The sequence below is a fragment of the Carettochelys insculpta genome, chromosome 6, assembly GCF_033958435.1.
Source record: "Carettochelys insculpta isolate YL-2023 chromosome 6, ASM3395843v1, whole genome shotgun sequence".
Classification (NCBI taxonomy): domain Eukaryota; kingdom Metazoa; phylum Chordata; order Testudines; family Carettochelyidae; genus Carettochelys; species Carettochelys insculpta.
The window spans coordinates 32,152,632-32,174,179 of NC_134142.1; the positions used below are offsets into that span (position 1 = coordinate 32,152,632).

General features: G+C 44.1%; 1 protein-coding gene across 2 annotated transcripts in view; it reads left to right on the plus strand.

The window, feature by feature from the left end:
- RPS6KA5 (ribosomal protein S6 kinase A5) overlaps positions 1-21,548 on the plus strand; it is a 154,676-nt gene that overhangs the window by 38,671 nt on the left and 94,457 nt on the right. The window contains exons 5-6 of one of the 2 annotated variants that reach the window (XM_074996632.1): positions 14,455-14,562; positions 21,292-21,375. In XM_074996632.1, coding sequence (XP_074852733.1) covers positions 14,455-14,562; positions 21,292-21,375 — 192 coding nt within the window. The remainder of the gene's footprint in view (positions 1-14,454; positions 14,563-21,291; positions 21,376-21,548) is intronic. The other variant, XR_012645911.1, reaches the window with a different exon arrangement.

Genomic DNA, 21,548 nt, shown 5'->3' on the forward strand with positions numbered 1-21,548 from the left:
TAAATTTGGGAGCCTGTGGATGAGCTTCGGGCTGGTAAGCCCTTTTTGCGAAGTCAGCAGCCTGCTTAATTCCAACAATTAACTCCACCAAATATCCATAGTGCTGGTTATGCTGCAGATACATTACAAGATAGCCACAGTTATTTGAAGCCCTTTCCTGATCTCTGGCTGGCTTTCTTTTCATAGCTATCAAGCTGGTGAGCTAATTACCTTCGGAAGTCTCCCTACTGTTGCAAGTGTTTTCTACTTTTCTAAACAGAAACAACCTTAGTCCCTGCTATTCATATGGCTGATGGCAGCTTAACTTCATGCTCAGTGAGGACAGTGTGAAATATCAGAAATGTGAAAACGAAGTTTCTTTGCTAACAGTAATTTGTAGTTTCACACCCAAATGAGAACAATAAGTGATGGTAACAATTTTGAGAGTGAAGGTCTTCATGGAATTCTCTGGAAAAGAACATTAATTTTCAGCCTCTGCTGAAGAAAAACAATTGAAACAGTCGTTTCAAAATGCTTGTGCTAATAGCTCTATTATTCCTTTCTTCTTTGCAAAATCTCTTCTTTGCATAGTATCACTCAACAGGAAGCTCACGGGGGGACGTGCTGGGGTGCTGTGCAAGGTAATTTGTGACCTGGGATAAACAAGAGAACCTAGTGTGTGTAAGTAAAGGCAGGTCAATGTGGAGGTCAGGAGATGGTCAAGAGTAGGAGCTGGTTGGTACAGTCAGGGTGCTTCGTGTTGTTCCTCAATGGATGAATCATCAAGAGCACTTTGGTCAATCTAAAAGCCAAATCACTAGATTTCATGGTAACCTTCTCTAGCTTTCTTGTTTAGTGATGTATGAAATTAGTTTAAAAAAAGATTATCCCAGGTTAAAAATGACAAACTGAAGCAAAGAGAACACAGTCATTAGAAACTTTAGCCTTAGCAATATCCTTAGGGACACATGTGGCACCACTGGAAGTGCTGTGCGCATGGTATGGTACAGTAGGTGGTGTGGTCTCTATGTTCTCTTTGTTCTTATTGCCATGAATGGTGATTAGTCTGAGTGCCTCTTTTGCTTCACAAGTGATTAGCTGCTGTTCTTGCCTCATTAAGTGTTCTTCAGCCTTAGGGTTTTGTAGATAGATAGTTTTTTCTTCTTAAATAACCATAGTTAGTAGATAGAATCCCCAGTGGGACTTTGCCCCCTGCACGGCATGCCCTGGTCCCTTAAGTACAAAATTTGCAAAGATGGTAACAGGCCTGTATCTGTTACAGACACACAAAACAGTTGTTTCAAGTGCTTGTGCTAATTGCATTAATGATGTCAAATCCCATTTGCATCTGATGAAGCAGGTCTTTGCGCACGGAAAGCTTGTGCTCCAAAATGTCTGTTAGTTTATAGGGTGCCACAGGACGACTACTTTTTTATTAGTTAACCATTTAAATATTAAACTAGAGCTATTCCAGCCATACTGGAGTGCCCCCCTCCGCTCCCCTGCCCCTACCACTGATGTGGCTTGCTGTGGCCACCCTGGAGTGCCCCTGTCCACAGTGGGCCCTGCTGGGCTAGAGCAGGACCCTGCCCATAGTGGGTGCGTGGGGCCTGTTCCAGCCCCTACTGGTTCACCGTAACTGGTAAGTCTCTTTCATTTATGATGAGGCTTACTGGTTAACCATTAACATCTCTGAATTGCACATGAAGGAGAAATCTTGCATTTGCAAGAACTTTTGTCCAGGAACTCAGAAAAAGTGAGATATTAGACTCTGAGTTCTGCTCATGAAGTCAGCTTTTTGCCTGGAGTCTGAGCCGTCCTGCCACATACTGGTGAGCATCTCTGCATTGGTGGATAGTACACCCCCGGCACTGATCAGTTTCCTAAGTGCCTATGAAGAAGGCCCAGAAGCACAGCTGTCCAGCAGAAGGGAAAAGAACTCAATGGGCTTTAGGCAAAGCCTTGTTCGACCCACCTGGCCACCACACAGCTTGAGTCCAAGCCTCTGGCGAAATGTGGGAGTCCCAGGTCTCAGTGAGTCATTTGAGCAACTTGGGACCCAAACCCTGTACACCACACTTGTCTGAGCCCCTCTGGCACTAAAAGAATTGAGACATCTGCTGGTGCCTTTCTTGAAGCAGAGATAACAAGCAGCAAAGCCTCTTCAGGAATGCAGGTCAGCTGCTGTGACCTCAGAGAGTTTAGCAAAGTACCATCAATCTTTGGAGATAAAACAGCACTCCCCAACCCAATGTTGTAAATCCCTGGAGTTGTAAGTCAGATTCTCCAGTGCTTATGCCTGTTTTCTGACTTGGAGATGTTGGTCACTGCTTTCCAGGAGAGGTTTGCTAGAGATCACTATCAATGTCTGTACTTCCAGCACTTAGAATTATATAACACTAGAACTAGAAGGGACCTGAAGAGGTCATCAAGTCCAGTTCTCTGCTCTCTTGGCAGGACCAAGCACCATATAGACTGGGGTTTCCAGGCCCATGGGTTGGGACCCAAACATGGGTTGCAATTACATTTCAAAAAGGTCACTGGCTGGGCTGGGCAGCTCCACAGGTGGCTGTTAAGAAGCCATTCACGCTCCTGAAGTGGTTCTCAACTTCTTAATTGGATTAACAGCCACCAGGCAAAACAAAGCAGCAGAAATGTAGAGTAACAAAATGATTTATTGGGTGATGGCCTTTAGTGGGGCAGACCCACTTTGTCAGGCAGTTAAGCCAATCAGTTATGTTGAGAACTATTTCAGCTGCGGGGCAGAGAACTGCATGCCTGAGAAGTAGTGCTCAGCTCAGGTAAGGTGAGGGCCTGCGTCCAAGATTGGGAAGGAGGGCAGAGCTGATCAGCTCCCTGGCTTCCAGCCTCTGCAGGAGATGGGCCCCCCCCCACAAGATCCAAGCAGGGTTCCTGCAGCTGGCGCTGCCAGCTGGGGCTCTGCGCCACAGCCAGCTTTCAGCTGGGGGGGATCCTTGTGCCCTCCCCTAGCTCCCTCCATCCTGTGAGTGATTCCTAGCCCCTGAGTGTGACTCCCCTAGCCTCCTGCAGCCCCTGAGTGACTCCTAGCCCCTGAGACACCCTTAGCCCCTTTCAGCCCAAGCGACTCCTAGCCTCTGAATGTGACTCCTCTAGCCCCTTGCAGCCCCTGAGTGATCCTAGCCCGAGTGTGACTCCCCTCACCCGCTGCAGCCCCAGAGTGTGACTTCCCTAGTCCCTGAGTGACTCCTAGCTTCTGAGTGTGACTCCCCTTACCCCTTCTAGCCCCCTTCAGCCCCTGAGTGTGACTCCCCTATTACCTCTAGTCAGAGCATGACTCCCCTAGCTCCCTCTAAACAGAGTGTAACTCCCCTAGCCCCCTTCAGCCCGAGTGACTTAGCCCCTGAATGTGACTCCCCAGCCCCCTCTAGACCCTTCCAGCCCCACATGTAACTCCTCTAGCCCCCTGCACCCTGAGTGACTCCTAGACCTTGAGTGTGACTCCCCTAGCCCCCTCCAGCCCTGAGTATGACTCCCCTAGCCCCCTGCAGCCCCTGAGTGTGACTTCCTTAGTTCCTGAGTGGGACACCCTTAGCCCACTTCAGATCAAGTGAGTCCTAGCCCCTGAGTGTGACTCTCCTAGCTCCCTCAGCAGTCCGAGTGTGACTCCCCAGCCCCTGAGTGTGTCTCCTTTAGCTTCCTTCTGCCCCGAGTGACTCCTAGCCCCTGAATGTGACTCCCCTAGCCCCTTCTAGCCCCCTCCAGCTCTTGAATGTGACTCTCCTAGCCTGAGTGTGACTTCCCTAGCCCCCTGCAGCCCCTGAGTGACTCCTAGCCCCTTAATATGACCCCCCAGCCCCCTCTAGCCCCTGAGTATCACTCCCTAAATCTCAATTGTGGGGTTTAAGCTAGGGGAAGCAGTTTGGGGATGAGTGTCTTTCCACCACCACAATTGTGACTAACTATAGTGAATGTAGTATTACTATTTTATTAATATATTTCCCCTTTTCTATGAACTAACTATTCTGAATATATAAACATGAGGGGACACAATTTTATATACTTGCCTTAGGCACAAAATTAGCTAGTTACTGCTCTGCTCTTCCCCTGGCCCCCCTGTTTTTGAATTGCTTTGGGTCACCGAGTCTTCCTGAATTGTCAAAATGGGTCCCTGTCTAGAAAAGGTTGGGAACCATTAATCTAGACAATGCCTGATAGGTGTCTGTCTAACCTGCTCTTAAATATCTCTGGTGATGGAGATTCCACAACCTCCCTGGGTAATGTATTCCAGCGTTTAACCGCCCTGACAGTTAGAAAGTGTTTCCTAAAGTCTAATGTAAGCCTCCTTTGCTGCAGTTTAAGACCATTGATCCTTGTCCTGTCCTCAGATGCCAAGGACAAGAATTTTGCTCCCCCTTCCTTGTAACCCTCTTTGAGGTACTTGAAAACTGCCATCATGTCCCCTCTAAGTCTTCTCTTTTCTAAACTAAACAAGTCCAGTTCTTTAAGTCTTCCCTCATAGCTCATGTTCTCTAGACTTTAATTGTTCTTGTTGCTCTTCTCTGGACCTTCTCCAATTTCTCCACATCTTGAAATGTGGTGCCCAGAACTGGATACAGTACTCCAGTTGAGGCCTAATGAGTGCTGACTAGAGCTGAAGAATGACTTCACTTGTCTGGCTCTCAACAATCATGTTAATGCATCCCAAAATCATGTTTGCTTTTTTTACAACAGCATCACACTGTTGATTCATATTCAGCTTGTGGTCCACAATGACCCCTAAATTCCTTTCCACAGTACTCCTTCCTAGATAGTTGCTTCCCATTCTGTATGTGTGAAGCTGATTGCGCCTTCCTAAGTGGAGTACTTTGCATTTGTCCTTATTAAACTTCATCCTGTTTACCTCAGACCATTTCTCCAATTTGCCCAGATCATTTTGAATTATGACCCTTTCCTTCAAAGCAGTTGCAACCCCTCCCAGCTTGGAATCATCTGCAAACTTAAAAAGCCTACTCTCTATGCCAATATCTAAATCATTGTTGAAGATATTGAATAGAACCAGTCCCAAAACAGATCCCTGCAGAACCTCACTTGTTATGCCCTTCTAGCATGACTGTGAACCGTTAATGACTGGGAACCATTAATAACTACTCTATGAGAATGGTTATCCAGCCAGTTATGCACCTACCTTATAGTGGCCCCATCTAAGTTGTATTTGATTAGTTTATTGATAAGATCATGTGAGATCATGTCAAATGCCTTACTAAAGTCTAGGTATGCCATATCCACCACTACTTCTTTAAGTGATTGCTTATATGCATTCCAAGCTGAGTGTGCACTGGCACATTGCCAGTTGCCAGAAGCTTTTTGCCCTAGCCAGTAGTCATAGGGTTGGTATGACGCCCTCTAGAATACATGCACCGCCCGACCTACCCGCTGCTCAGTTCCTTTGCACTGCACTATAACATTGAGGCTGAGTGGTCAGGGCCTATCGATGTGATACTGGTGCCAACCCCTGCGCTCACGTTGATGCTGGCACTGACACCGTACTCAGTTCCGAGTGCTCCAGTGCTGACCAGTCAGACTGTGGGCTGGTTTCAGGTGCCCTATGCCCCAGCACCATCATCGGCATGCTTGACATCGGCACCAACTCCCCTGTGTTTTTACCTAAGATGGTCTCTGTGTTCCACGTTAACCAAGACATTTCCATACCCGTATTTTACCCAAAGCCACATGCATCCCTGAGGGAGAAGTGTTTACATACCTTGGATGTTAGAAGGGTACTGGCCTTCTATATAGGTTGGGCTAGGCCCTTTAGAAGGACACAGCAACTGTCTGTGGCAGTAGCTGATAGGATGAAGGGCCTTCCAGTCTCCTTCCAGGGGATTTCCTCCTGGATAGTGACATGCACCGAGGAGTGTTACAAGCTTGTTGGGGGTTCCTCCTCTGCTGGTAAGGGCTCACTCTACTAGGGTGCAGGCGTCCTTTGTGGCGTATCTGGCGCAGATACCTATCCAGGACATCTGTAGGGTGGCTACCTGGTCCTTAATTCAGATGTTTACAGCACATTACGCTTTGATGCAGCACTCATGGGAAGACGCTGTGGTGGGCGGGGCTGTCCTGCATTCCTTCAGGGGCTCTGAGCCCACCTCCTGGGCATTGGTTTGTATTCACTCAACTTGGAACGCACATGAACAATCACTCAAAGAAGAAAAGATAGTGACCTGTTCTGTAATTTGGTGTTCTTCGAGATGTGTTGCTCATGTCAAGGAAATAAGCAGAGGGTGAGTCAGGTGGTGCATATATTGGTCGCCATACCGGCACCACTCCAGTGGGCGCCAAACCGACCTTATGGCTACTGGCTGGGGCAAAAAGCTTCCAGCGACTGGAATGGATGTGAAAAATGCATCTCGAAGAATACCAGCTACAGAACAGGTAACTGTCTTTTCTACCTTGTCCACAAGACTTTTTATCCTTTACAAAAAAAAGCTGTCAGATTGGTCTGGCATGATATGTTCTGTACAAATCCATGCTGGCTGTTACCTATCACACTATTTCCTTCCAGATGTTTGCAGATGAATTCCTTAATTATTTGCTCTATTATCTTTCCCAGCACAGAAGTTAAACTGACTGGTCTATAGTTTCCTGGGTTGTTCTTTTTTTCCCTTGGGCACTATTTTTGCCCTTTTACTAATCTTCTGGAATCTCTCCCGACTTCCAGGACTTTTCAAAGATGATAGCTAAAGGCTCAGAAACCTCCTCTATCAGCTCCTTAAGTATTCTAGGATGCATTTCATCAGGCCCTGGTAACTTGCAGACATCTAATTTTTCTAAGTAATTTTTAACTTTTTCTTTTTTTCTTTTATCCTCTAAACCTCCCCCTTCCCACTAGCATGCACTATGTTAGGCATTTCTGCATTGGCATTTTGGTGAAGACCAAAACAAAGAAATCATTAAGCATCTCTGCCATTTCCAAGTTTCCTGATATTGTTTCTCCCTCCTCACTGTGTAGTAGGCCTGCTCTGTCCCTGGTCTTCCTCTTGCTTCTACTATATTCATAGAATGACTACTTGTTACTTTTTATGTCTCTAGTTAGTTTGAGCTCATTTTGTGCCTTGGCCTTTCTGATCTTACCTCTGCATACACGTATTGTTTGTTTATATTCATCTTTTGTAATTTCTCCTAATTTCCACTTTTTATGTGACTCCTTTTTGATTTTGAGATCATACAAGATCTCCTGGCTAAGCCAAGGTGGTCTTTTATCATACATTCTGTCTTTCCTATGCACTGGTGTAGCTTGCTTTGAGGCTTGTAAGAATGTCCCTTTGAAAAATTGCTAACTATCTGTTAGCCGGTGACTGGGTAATGTGCGGTGAGTTACCAACTATGCCCTTGTTACCATCCGAGTCTTTAACTGCTAGAGCGCAGGGCTCCTTCTCAGCGGGCAGCCTGGGTCAGGCTGACGGATGCCCCAGGGTCCTAAACACCCGAGTCTCTTACTGCTAGAGCAGGGAGCTCTGTCGCAGCGGGCAACCAAGATTGGCTGATGGGTGCCCCAATGGTAGCACTAAGAGCCTTTCCACACCCGAGACTTCAACTGCTAGGACGTACTGTCCCATCGCAGTGGGCAACCAGGATTGGCTGACGGGCGCCCCAGGAGTCTGCCCCGTGGAGGTGGCACGACTCTACGCTAGGCTCTTAGCACTCTCACCTATGGCCAGGCTGTGGTAACCAAACGGTTAAAGTTCTTTTTATTGTGTCGGCTGTGCTGCAGTGACAAAGAGCAACAGCAGTCAGGCTAAGATCTTAACTAGTTACAAGTTTATTAAGCTACAGTTATAAGTGTGCGGTTACAAAAGGCTATTGTCTACTTCTTATATGCTAGTAGAGTACAGGTGTTAACAGGTTACATTACAATTCAATACCACGACGTCTTAATGCAACAGCATCTATCTATAGAGCTCTAATTCTTTAACTGTGCACACCAAAAGGAGACCTTAATGTCGGTACATCTTACCTTCCTTAATATGGGTATATCTTACCCTCCTTGCGTCTCTTGATACCAGCGTAGCCAAGCCAGGATCGGTCACTCAGTTCTGCGGAAAGAAGAATAGGAGGTTGGGCATCCCCAGTTGTGGACCTCCGGAGGCAATCACCTGACCCGACCAGCAGGTAGTTGGTGAAGATGCACTCAGAGTCAGAGTGCTGCTGGGCCCATCTTTATACCCCTTGGGTCACGTATTCTTTCTTATCTATGGTGCCAGATCATACGGGTCTGTCTTTTGTGACACCAGTTTTTACAAGGGCAATTCTTACTTAATTTGCACTTGTAAGACAGAAAATAAAGAATTTGGGAGTACGGGACATTCTTTTACAAGGGCGGAGATTTCTCTTCTGGGATGGCTGTGTGGGCGCATCACTCCATTAATGCCAGCCAAGGGCAGTTCTCTGAGGCCCTTCGTTAACGGTTAGCCTGCTAGCTCTCTATCTGTGTTTTCAGTTCCTCAGGGTCACAATGAGCCAGCACATCTGGGCCCCTTTAGGAAGGCATCAGAGACTGTGCTGTTTAACTGCTGTTCAGTGCCCTGTGTGCTCTGAGGCACCTTAGAGGGGAGGCAAAAGCTGGTCTGTAGTGGGGAGATTTTGTCTGGCTACACTCTCTTCGGGTTTTTTTTCCTTAGTCTGTCTTCCCACGGGACCTTACCTACCAGCTCTCTGAGTTTACCAAAATTTGTTTTCCTGAAATCTGTTGTCTCTATTTTGCTGTTATCCCATTCACTATTTCTTAAATCATGAACTCTATGATTTCATGATCACTTTCTCCCAAGCTGCCTTCCCCTTTCAAATTCTCAGCGAGTTCTTCCCTGTTTGTTAAAATCAAATCTAGAACTGCTTCTCAACCAGTAGCTTTTTCTACCTTCTGAAATAAAAAACTGTCATTCATGCAGTCCAAGAACTTTCTGGATAGTCTGTGCCTCATTGTGTTTGTTTCCCAACGTATGTCGGGATAGTTGAATTCCCCTATCACCACCAAATCCTGTGTTTTGGATGATTTTATTAGTTTAGAAAAAGCCCGATCTACCTCTTCTACCTGCATAGGTGGCCTGTAGTAGACCTCTATCATGACATCACCCTTGTTTTTTACACCTTTTTACGTAACCCAGAGACTCTCAACATGTCTGTTTCCTGTCTCCATCTCCACCTCAGTCCAGGCGTGCACATTTTTAATATACAAGGCAACACCTCCTTCCGGTTTACCGTGCCTGTCCTTACTGTGTAAGTTGTACCCTTCTATACCAATATTTCAATCGTGTATTATCCCACCAAGTTTCTGTGATACTAATTATGTCATGGTTGTTCATTTATTAGGATTTTAAGTTCTTCCTGCTTATTACCCATACTGCTTGCATTTGTAAATAGGCATCTAAGATACTGATTTGCTTTTATCTCCCAGTTCTGCCTAGTCCCTCTTTTTTCTCTGCTATTATAGCCCATGATCCTTCCCATTTCCAATGCAAGTCCCAGGTCTCCAGGTTTTTTACTCACCTGTGGGATTAAGTCACCTGCCTCCATCGAACCTAATTTAAAGCCCTCGTCACTAGGTTAGCCAGTCTTGATCCAAATACATTCTTTCCATTCCTCGAAAGGTGAATTCCATCCCTGCTTAGCAGTCCTTCGTGGAAATAGCATCCTATGACTGAGGAAGCCAAAGCGCTCCTGGCGGCACCATCTTTGCAGCCAGCCATTCACCTCCAGGATGCACCTGTCTCTGCTTGGGCCCCTAACTTGGAGAGGAAGGATTGAGGAGAACACCACCTGTGCTTCCAGCTCATTCACCCGTACTCCCAGAACCCTGTAGTCATGCTTGATCTGCTCAAGGCTACCCCTTGTGGTATCAGTCGTACCCACATGGACGAGTAGCATGGGGTAGTAGTCAATAGGCCGGATCATCCTTGACGACACCTTCGTAACATCTCAGATATGGGCTGCTAGCAGGCAGTATGCCTCCTGGGATGACATGTCAGGGTGAAAGACGGGTGCCTCCATCCCCCTCAGAAGAGGGTCTTCTACCACCACTACCCTATGTTTCTTGCTTGTAGTAGTGGCAGCAGACCTCCCAGCCTTGAGGGTACAAGGCTTCTCTGCTTCTGCTGTAGGGAGTAATTCCTTATCTCCTATACCACCCATATCCAGAACGACATAGCGGTTTCACAGTACCACAGTGGGAGGATTGGGAGCAGGAGTGGAGCGCTGCCTGCTACCAGAAGTCACGAGCTTCCAATGTCCCCCTGAGTCGTCTCCACTTCCACTGGTGGTGTGTCTGTACTCTTGTATGGTGGAACAGCTATGTTACCTCAGCTGTCTCCATATGAATACTGTTCAGGAATTGCTCGTGGAGTTGAATGCTCCTAAGCCTAGCTACCTCATCCTGTAGCTCCACCACCTGCTTCCTGAGAGCTTCTACCAGAAGACACCTTCCACATTGGATGGTCTCCCCAGCCTGGACTTCAGTAGGTGGGAATTGCAGGTCACAGTCTCTGCAAAACCGCACCAAGGTCTGGGTAGAGGTATACTTGGTCAGGAGGTCTGTCTGATTACAGGCACAGATGGAGGAGACAGGAGCAGTGGTGGCACAGGTTTTGCAAGTCTTCTAACCATAGTGGGACCCCTCCTGTCACACTTCCTCTATCAAACCCCTCTTAAAACTCCGCTATCTGCAGCCCCCTGATCGCTTTAACGCTGGCTTTATAAAGCCTGCAAACTTGATCGGGCCTTCCCTTCGTTAGTCACACCGGGGGTAGGCTGATGCTGAGGCTGATCAAAGGCAATCAAGGGAACAAGGTATTAGAAGAGGTTCCAACCTTCTGAGGCACACAATGAAATTGCCACAGTAACCGAAACTGTCAAGCAAACTCACTCTCACCAAATCCTAGTTTGCTCACTGGGCAGCCTCTTCAGTGACAGGATCTATTTCTCTCCCTCTGAAAATTCCCCTATCTGCAGCCACCTGTCCACTTCATGCCTTTCTACTGGTCTACATTAGATCACCAGTCACTATTGCCTGCCACGTGGGAATTATCCGCATCTGGGTTGCAGGCTGCCAGATGTCACTACTGTTCGCCTAGGTACCATCACTAATCATCTCTGGTGGTGACTGTCATCAAACTTACACAGGCACGGATGGCTCCTCCACAGTCACTAGACAGGAATTCCTCCAATGTGGAGGCCTGGTTTAGCCACTCGCCCAGATTACACTGGCATGATTGGGGTCTCAACACTGAAACGGCACTGATGTCCTGTATGTCTCCAGATGCACCAGTTTCCCTTACCTTGATCTGGGAGACTGCTACTATGCTCTTGACTTGAAGGGTGCCTGTGTTTCCTGCATTTTATAGAGAAATGATGCCATTGCCTGTTCATGGCACTCAGCCCTCAGCATGTTCACCAAGTTCATGTTGTCAGTGGTAGCTTATCTCAGATGCCATTGGGTCCACCTGCTCCTGTAGCTCAACAATTGCTTTACCAAGGGCAGGTTTCCAGAGTGGATGTAAAGAAACCTTGATCTGGTTTGCTCTACCTGCCTCACCCTAGGTCTGTTGATAAAAATAGAAAAGTCAATGTTAATGCCAGTACAACACACAGAGTTTATCAAGGAAGTTCTCGACTCCATGTAAGCCAGTGCCTTCCTTCCAGAGGCACAGTTTCAGGCCATCATGAACTTAATCTCTCACATCAAGGCCCAACCGCTCATCACAGCCCCTGTATGCCTCTGACTCTTGAGTTACATGGATGCATACAAATATGTGGTCAGCCATGCCTGTCTTCTTGTCAGACCTCTTTAAATGTGGCTGACCTCAGTTTACAATCTCAGCAGAAAGCCCATGGACAGTGAGGTCACTGTGCTGAGCCATGTCCTATCTCTGCTGGTGGCAAGACTCTAAGTTGGTGCTGCAAGGAATTCGCTTTGTGGTCCTGTCTCCTTTGTTCACTGTGGTCTCAGATGTGTTGGTTCTGGGGTAGGGAGATCACCTGGCAAGCTCTACCCTCAGGGATGCTGGCTGCAGCAAGACCTAAACCTGCACATAAGTGTCAGAAAACTCAGAGCTGTCTGCATGGCTTGCCAGGTTTTCTTGCCCCACCTGAAGGGCAAGGTGGTGCAGGTTCTGATGTACAGTCCATCCACAGAATATTATATCAACAGGCAGTGTGAAGCCAGGTACTTGTCCCTTTTTCAGGACACTGTCAGTGTCTGGGACTTTGGTGTATAGACAACACGTACCTGGTAGCGGCCAATCTTCCAGGAATGTCCTGCAGGTCACCTCAGCAGGTCCTTTTTGTCTTGCCATGAATAGTTGCTCCATCTGGAGGTGACCAGCCTGATCTTGCACAGGTGTAGGACTCCTCAAGTTGACCTGTTTGTGTCTCTGTAAAACAGAAAGTGGCATATATAATGCATTATGTAGGGCAGGGACCACAGGTTCTTGTCAGATGCCTTCCTAATCCCATGGTCAGGATATTGTTGTTATACACCATACACCAGTACTGTTGATCAGCAGGGTTCTTCTCAGAGTGAAGCAAGGCAACAAACATCCCTGTGGGTGCAGCGTGACCTTGCAACACGGATTTGGCATGCTGCTAAGCCTATCAACAGCTAGGCTCCTGCAACTGCCTCTTTGCCTTGATCTGCTCTTCCAGAGCAACAGCAATCTGCTAAACCTGAACCTGGTGGCACTGTTTGACAGCCTGGTTCCTACATGGTGAAACAGAGAGAAGCAGTAATACTCTGCTGATGTCTAGGATGTTCAGTTGCCCATCTTGAAAGCCCTCCACCAGATTTACTATGCAGAAAAGCTTCATATGTGTGGCCTCAGATCCACATATTTGTGCAGAAGAAACCTTGCTGTAGGACATCCTGAGCTACTTGCTCTACCTCAGGCTCCAGGGCTTGTCGTCCTTGGTCAAGGTACATTTGGTGCTGTCAAGGCTTTTGTAACACCCCCCCCCAATACCCCACGGAAGCCCTGGGTGTCCTACTCACTTCTTCTTTCCTAGAAGTTTGACTTCTTGTTCACTAGAACTTTGGCCAGTTGGATGTCTGGGACGGGATGCTCGCATCATCTGTAAGGATGATGTTCATTTACTTCTGGCTTTTCTGCCCAACGTCATTTCTGGGTTCCACCCTGACCAAGGTATTTAACTACTGGTCCTGTGTCCAAAACTCACATGGCAAACGAGGAACATGGGCTCCATATCCTAGATGTCAGGCTGATCTTCTACACTGATAGTTCTGTAATTCAAAACTTTTGTTCACGGCTGTCCCCAACACAGAGAAAGATTGCCCAGTGTTAGCCTGGAGACTCTTATCCTGGATAATTACCTGCATCTGTTACAGCTATGAGCTGGCAAAACTCCTGCCAGCAGTTGTGATGGTTTACTCAGCAAGGGTCCAGGCTTCCTCGACCGCTTTGCTCATGCATGTGCCAATCCAAGAAATTTGTCGGGCTGCAACCTGGCTGTCTGTCTACACATTCGCTTTCTGCTATGCTCTGATGCAGCAAGCTTGAAAATGATGCTGACTTTGGCAAAGCACTGCTCTAATTGCAACGCTCTGAACTCTGAGCTCACCTCCATGAATTCTGCTTGTGAGTACATACAGTGGAATTGACATGAACAAGCATTTGAAGAAGAAAAAGTGATTATCCACCTTTCATAATCGTTTTTCTTTGAGATGTATCGCTCATGTTCATTGCATTATCTGACTCCTACCCCTCTGTTGCAGTTGTCGGCAGGAAGGAACTGAGAGAGCATAAGACCTGATATGAGTGCAGCACTCCAGGTGGCACCATAGCTGTCCCTATGGTACCCCAAAAGCAGAACTTTCCAATGACCACGCACATGGGCATGCATATGCCTACAATGGAATAGACGTGGGTGGCACATCTCAAAGTACAACTGTTATGAAAGATGGGTATCCATTTTTAAGGGTACTATAATTGTTCCAAAACTTATTTACGAACCAAGGAAATTTGAAGTTAAATTTAGAAGAAGTCCAGAGGTGTAAAGCTATGGTAGTGCATAGTTAAGCATCACAATAATCATACACTGCCCTGTAATGATACTATGAGGAAAAAAGTCAAATCTCTGATGAAAATGAGTTTTTATTATAATCTAGGATGGCAAACCCTATTATGAACCAACCCTGCTTTTATATTATAATTGTACTACAGGGTGGAGCTTAGGGTTGGGTTCCATAACTGTGTATTTCCATAACATATTTGGATTTCTTTTAATTTTACTGTTAACCCTGAAATTTAGTTTGTCTTATGTTGATTACTTTTGAGATAATTACAACATTATTGTAACATGTTTTATCCTTAAATTATTGATAAATTTCTTGAAAGTTTGGAGAATTTAACATAGTTTTGTATGTGGCCTTTATAATATGTTAATATTTTCAGATCAATGTCATATTACTATTTTTATGTTTATTTGCAGCTGGGGATTATATATCGAGACATAAAACTTGAGAATATTCTACTTGATTCTAATGGCCATGTTGTGCTGACAGACTTTGGTCTGAGTAAGGAGTTCCTTACAGATGAAGTGAGTATTGGAATATTCAGCAATTGTAGACACAATGTAGAAAAAAATTTGGCTCTGTGTTCCATCTTGTTGAGAGTTGCATGTGTACATTTAAGGGTGAAATTTACATGCTAGGGTTTCTCTACTGTGGTTATCTCCTTTTCTGCATCAACAAACAAAAACTGCTTGTATTCATTTTTAAGCCCTTCACAGCTTAATTCTGCCATACCTGTAGTCTCTTATTTGATGTTTAGCATTTGACAGCACCTCTGCTCTGCTAACTTTTGCCAGCTTTCTTATTCCATAACTTGGCTTTTCTTCAGACACCTTTGCAGTTTCTTCCCTTATATTTGGAAGCCTAGCCATTATATTATCATTCATTAGATCCCAACTTAAAACTCATTGCTGTTATAATGCATACAGAGCACTTTTCAATGACTAGATAGATGGTGTGTCGTGACAGTTATCCTCATCATAATTATTTCATAGTTATCCTGTATTCACTCTGTTGGTTACAGTCTCTTTTCATATATTTAGAGTGTAAGATCCCTGGAAGAAGAACTGTGTGTGTTCCATAATTAATACAATGATGCCTGGATACCTGATTTAGGGTCTTTATGTGGTTTACTGCAATACAGATAATAATTGAGCATATATTATTTAAAATGTACTCAAATCTTTTTGATTTCAAGGGTCCAGGCAAATTAAATCTTATTTTTAAATGTGAATTTTAAATACTGTGTTTCTTATTTTTACTTCTCCCATTATGCATCTCCCTTCTAAGTTACAGACTCATCAGCTAATAATATTGAGGAGAATCTTTTTTCCACAGCAAAAGGGTCATCTTAAGAGAGAGCTTAACTGCTGCCTCCTTTAAGAAGGTTCCAAGTCCCAGAGGCAGCTGTCAGCACTATGGTAACTTCTGGAAAAACACTGTGAATATATCTGCAGTCCAAAGTGGAGAAGAAGTGTAGACAGAACAAATGTCCTGTCCCTTTAATGTATAAGATGAAAGGAATGGAGGAAGCATTAAGAAAAGAAAGGAAACCAGAAGCAACCTGGTGGGGCAAAGTAAGAAAGTGCAACAGGATAGGGAGTTCCAGTAGAAGAGAGCAAGAATTAAAACTGCTTCATGCCAGAATAAGTGGATGCTAAGCAAAGTGAGGGCTGCCAAAGGTTTCAAAGGAAGCCAAAGTGAGTCAGCAGAGAGTTGGATGGGGCCTGAAATGTCTTCTTATTATTGTAAGACAACAAGAAGTAGGACTGGAGACAAAGAAAGGGGAAAAGCATGAGTGATTCCTGTCTTCTGTTTCTTCCTTCTCCTCCGTCTATTAAATCAATGCCCTGGAGCTCGGTGTTCAGGGTTACTTTCTCAGATTCTTTCCCACTCCACCATCAGTTTCCATCTCAGTCAGTATCTTTTAGCTTACCACCTCATGTCCTCCTTCTGTTCTTTAATTTTCTGCTGTATCATTCTTCTGTCAATTATTTCCCCTTCAAAAATATAAATAGATGTAAATTTTTTTTAAAAAGGCAAATGATAAAATAATTATTTTAAAAATCACAGCACATCTGGTGGCTGAGCTATGTGACTTTTCCTTCACTCACAACTATTTGCGATTTGGGGACAACTTGTACCTTCAGGTCAGCGGCACTACTGTGGCACCCACATGGCCTCACAGTATGCCAACATTTTTATGGCTGATCTAGACCAATATTTCCTCAGTTCCCATCCCCTAGCACAACTCCTCTACGTATACTGCATCGATGACATCATCATACAGACCCATAGCAAGGAGACCCTTGAAGAATGCCACGGGGATGTCAGCAATTTGCACCTCACCATCAATCTCAGCCTTGATTGTACCACAAGAGAGATCCACTTCCTTGACACTACAGTCCAAATCAATGATGGTCAAATTAATACAACTCTATACTGGAAACCCACCAGCTGCTATTCTTTTCTGCATGTCTCCAGCTTCCATCCAAAACACATCACACGATCCATTGTCTATAACTACGCCCTGAGAGACACCCATATCTGCTCCAGTCCCACCGATGGAAACCAGAAACAAGATCTTTACCAAGCATTCATAAAACTTGATTACCCACTGGGGGGAAGTAAAGAAGTCGATTGACAGGGGAGGATGAGTACCCAGAAGTCAGCTACTTGATAATAGGCCCGAGAAGGAAAATAACAGAATGCCATCACCGATAGCCCTCAGCTTAAACCCCTCCAGCACATTATTGACAATCTGCTATCTGTATTGGAACATGATCCCTCACTCTCACATGCCTTGGGTGGCAGGCCTGTCCTCTGCTACAGACAACCACCCAACCTCAAGAAAATATTCACCAGCAGCCACACATAATACTACAGAACCACTATCCCAGGAACCTATCCCTGCAACAAATTCCATTGCCATTCTGTCCACATAGCTATACTAGAGACACCATCACTAGACCTAACCACATCAGCTACACTATCATACACCTTCACATCCACTAATGTCATACATGTGCTAGCAATGCCCATCTGCCATGTACGTTGGACACACTGCATAGTCTCTGTGCCAAAGGATGAATGGAAGTAAATCCAACATCAAGAATTGGGATACACATAAATGTATAGGGGAACACTTTAACTTCATTCAATAAAGGATTTGAACGTAGCTATACTTTTACAAAAGAATTTTACCACAAGATTACTGAAGGAGACATCTAAATTGAAATTAATCTGCAAATTTAACACATTTAACCACAGACTTAACAGAGATCTAGATCGTCTTACACATTACAAAGGCAATTTCCCCACCTTTGATATTCACAGGAATGACACCAATCCTGCTTAACTCAATCTACCTTTTTCACTGGTCCTGTTAGTGGAAGGTGACCTCTCCCCCTTTTGCCCTCCTCTCTCCCCTACTATACAAACCCTGGATTATAATTATCTGCTCCATATCTGAAGAAGTGGGTCTTGCCAACAAAAGGTCATTACTTAATAAATAAACGTGTTAGTCTTTAAGATGCTACAGGACAGCTTGGATTTTTTTAGACAAAATGGATTTCAGGGGATCCAGTCACTTTTTTTTTTAAGGTACATGATTGTTTTCAGCCTCCTTTCGAAATCAGATTTGCTTGCATTTGAAATATTTTGGATGTCAGGCTTGCTTTTTTACAGCATAAAAATTGCCAATCCATTAAATGTAGAAACTATGTTCCATATACTAGAAATGTGGACAGTTCAACTGCAACCAGAAATCTACTGCTTGTGTGTCAGATGACACTCAAACTGTATCCTTATGAATCTGTTTTCCTAACAGAATATAAGATTTGCCTGTATAATGTTTTAGATAAACGGTCTCAGACTCATGGCCTGGGGCCATCTGCAGCCAGAGCAGTTTCACAATCCAGCCCAAACAGGTCTGGTAGCATGTCTGTAGCCTTCTCCTCAAGATGAGCCCCTGCTCTGCCCTCTTTGCACCTCTTCCTGTTTCTACGCTGCCCTCCCCTCCCATCTCACCCACTTCCATCAATCCAGTCCCACAAGGGACACAATCTGAGAGATTATCGGGAGGGCTTGGTGCAGAGCAGCAGCAGGGGTAGGTTCCCTGCACTCATTGCAGCAGCAAAAGCTGCGGGAAAGCAGTAATGCAGTAGTCTTTGCAATGCTCTGCTGCCATCTCCCAGGCCAACCTGGTCTCTGTTCTTCACCATGCTGGTGGGAAGTGGAGCACACCAGCCCCAGTTCAGTCTGGCTAAGGAGATGGTGGTGAAATGGAGTAGGTTGCTGAATAGTTCTACTTCCCTGCAGCTCTTGATACCATGATGAGTGTTGGGGAGCCCAACCCCCTCTGTTGACCCCAGTCCACACAGGGCCCTGCAGGCTGACCTGAGTATGGGGGACCATCCTGCCTATAAGATAGGGGCAGCTGTTGCAGCACCTCCCAAATCATGAGACCTGGGCTGGCCATGCCAAGTTTTCCCAATGATGGGACAGCTCTGCACATACCTCCCCTGGGCCGTGGGGATGTAATAGCCTTGGAACAGAGCTAGCAGTTGGAAACCACCTAGCCCTGCTACATTACCAGTGGTGGTGCTGAGGGCACCCAGGAAGGTTTTAAATTGAGCAGGATGGCAGGCAGTGCCGGAGGACTCACTGGGGGGAAGCGGGTGGAGGAGGAGCACCAGGGCCAGCAGGCGGGGCCAGGAGATGTGTGTGTGGGAGAATGCATGGAGAACCATCCCTTCCTGCCCCTAGAGCCCTGCCAGCTAGCTGTGCCAACTGGTTCACTAGGAGGATTTGAGGACCAGCCCTGGCCATAAGGTAAATTGAGTTTGAAACTCTTGTCTTAGATATTAGCTGGTGCAAATACACATTTTCCTATTTGTAGAGCCATTGAAGTGCAAAAACTTGAAAAATAAATACAAAAGAGGTACAAATAGATTTAAAAGTTTGTAGTTTAATCAAGGCAATATGGTTGCTTACATACCCTGCAAAATGTGTTATTAGAAGCAATAGGCCTACATAAATAACTAAAAAGTTTGTTTATCAATTATAGTTAGGGTTAAGATTTTGTCTTTTCTTTTTTTGTTTTTTTAAAGTCACTGACAGGTCACAGACAATAAATGAAAACAAAAACAAAAAATCACAGAAGTCCACAATCTGTCTGTGACTTTTTCTAAAAATAATGGCCAGTGAAGGAAGAGTAATTACTTGTGTGTGTATGTGTAGTTGAGTCACTAATTAAAAGTTTTAAAGAACTTGGTTACAGTATTTGATAAAATGTTTGATATAAAAAAGCTGAAGTACAACTATAGCATCTACAAGGAAAACAGTTTGTATATTTGTATGTCACACAACATTCCACACAGTCATATTTATATGCTGATGGAAAGAAGAAATAGCCCAGCTAAACTAATAAATAGAAATGAACTTTCATATACATTTCAGCACCTCATGAATGTTTTATGAATGACTTACATAATAAAATTCAGATTATATGTAAACAGTTGTGCAAAGACATGAGTTTGAGCCTAGGAAAAGATCCTGCAAACACTAACATATTTAGCACTTATTACTCTTTAATAGTCCTATAGATTTGATAGTATCTTGTATTTTTTTTGTTTGTTTTTGAGGTTGTAGTAGTGGTAAGCTCTATGCTTTATACGAAGTGTTGACATACCTATGCCATTAATTAACATAGCTTCCACTTTTTGTTCTTTAAACCAATTTATGATTCAGAAATCTGAAAAATACTACCTCTTTGTGTAGTTTCATTCAAATCCAATGAGCTATGTATATTTATACCTCAATATCTTTCATTACACCTCTGAGTCCCTTTTTTAATCACATAAAACTTTTTAAAAAAGTATTGTAATATCAATTTGTCTGAAGGAGAACAAATGAGACTTCTAGGACTGATGGGGCTATATATGGGAACTTCAACTGTATCTGCTCTTGGTTCAGTCTAGAGTTAATCTTTTGTGATTCTTCCATTTCACAAAACTGTTAGGAAAAATATATGTATTTTCGTTACCTATGTTCATATACAATATATTTGAGTTTTCTGACTGCCCAATACAACATCCATACCAATGAACTTCATTTCTCTTGATCTTCTGAATAGGCCTGATGTACCTTAGTCTTCCTCTGTTATCAATTAAATATATTTTTAGCATAGTCAGAAAAAATATGTTATGCAGTCCTTGTCCTCCAGTGAAGGCATTCTGAAATAGACTTCCATACCTAAAGAAAAAAATCTTCCATAGTGTCTTCAAAATAAAATACATCAAACCACCAGAGATGAATTTTTACATATTTCAGTTTCCTTTTAAAATTGAGTGTGCCATGTTGCAAGTTATTTGAATGGCTGTAAGGCAGTGCTTTTAGCTTTAGTGATGAATCATTGGAGAATGTCCGTTTGTCATCTGGTTGGGAGATCCTTTTGGCACTAAAGGCTGTTAATATTCCTTGAGAGGAAACGCAGTAAGTATTTAATATCTAAATGGTGAAAAGTAACAAATTGCAAGGGATTAAAAAAGAATGGGGGGAAAAGATGTTATGGGCTGAATTGTTTAATGGCTTTGGTAATTAGGGTTGAGAAAGAGGTGGATTGTTTGTGTGAGCATGAAACAGTTTATAGTCAAGAATAACAGAGAAGGAAAGTGGCTACAATGTGACTGTTAGTGGTTTATGAAAAGTGAACATGTTCACATCATTTCAATTTGTCTTGGGCAGATGCTAGTGGAAAAGGTCATTTTTAAAATTATGATGCAGTCTGTACCAGAATGTTATGTGAACATTCGGTCATTGAGACTTAATTTTATATATTCTCAAAACTAAAAAAATATTACTCCAATTCATTGTTGGAGTATCTTAATGGAGTACCTTCTACACTGCTAACTGTTCTGTGAATGTCTGAAATAAATTTTCCGGTGCTGAAATCTGGCAGTTTATGAGCATTAAATTCACGTGCTGAAGAAGTGAGTTGACAAAGCCAGCTTTTTTGAACTGGCTTTATTACCAGCTGGGAGGGAAGAGGACTAGCGGTGTGCAGAGATGCTTCCTCCTCCATAACAGGGTTTTTTTGTGCACTAGGAACATTCAGAGTACAGAGGTTCAAGTGTATATAGTAATGTTAAATCAGGCACTTATCAATGATGTGAGCCAGAGTATACATTTTCTAATAAAATATAGTTTAATAATTTGGTATTATACTGATATCAATATGTTTGCCTGTTTTTTAGAATGAGAGAGCATATTCCTTTTGTGGAACTATAGAGTACATGGCTCCAGATATTGTCAGAGGAGGAGACACAGGACATGACAAGGTGTGTTTCATCCTAGCTATTTTTGTCCCTGCTCGTTTACATTTCTGATGAAAACTTATCCTAATCTTTATTTTTTATGTGATGTTGGTCTGCCCTCACCCTATTTCACAACTCTAGCTTTCCCAATGAGGGGCCAGAAAGAAATGAGAAGCAGATATTTTGAAAGTCTGAGG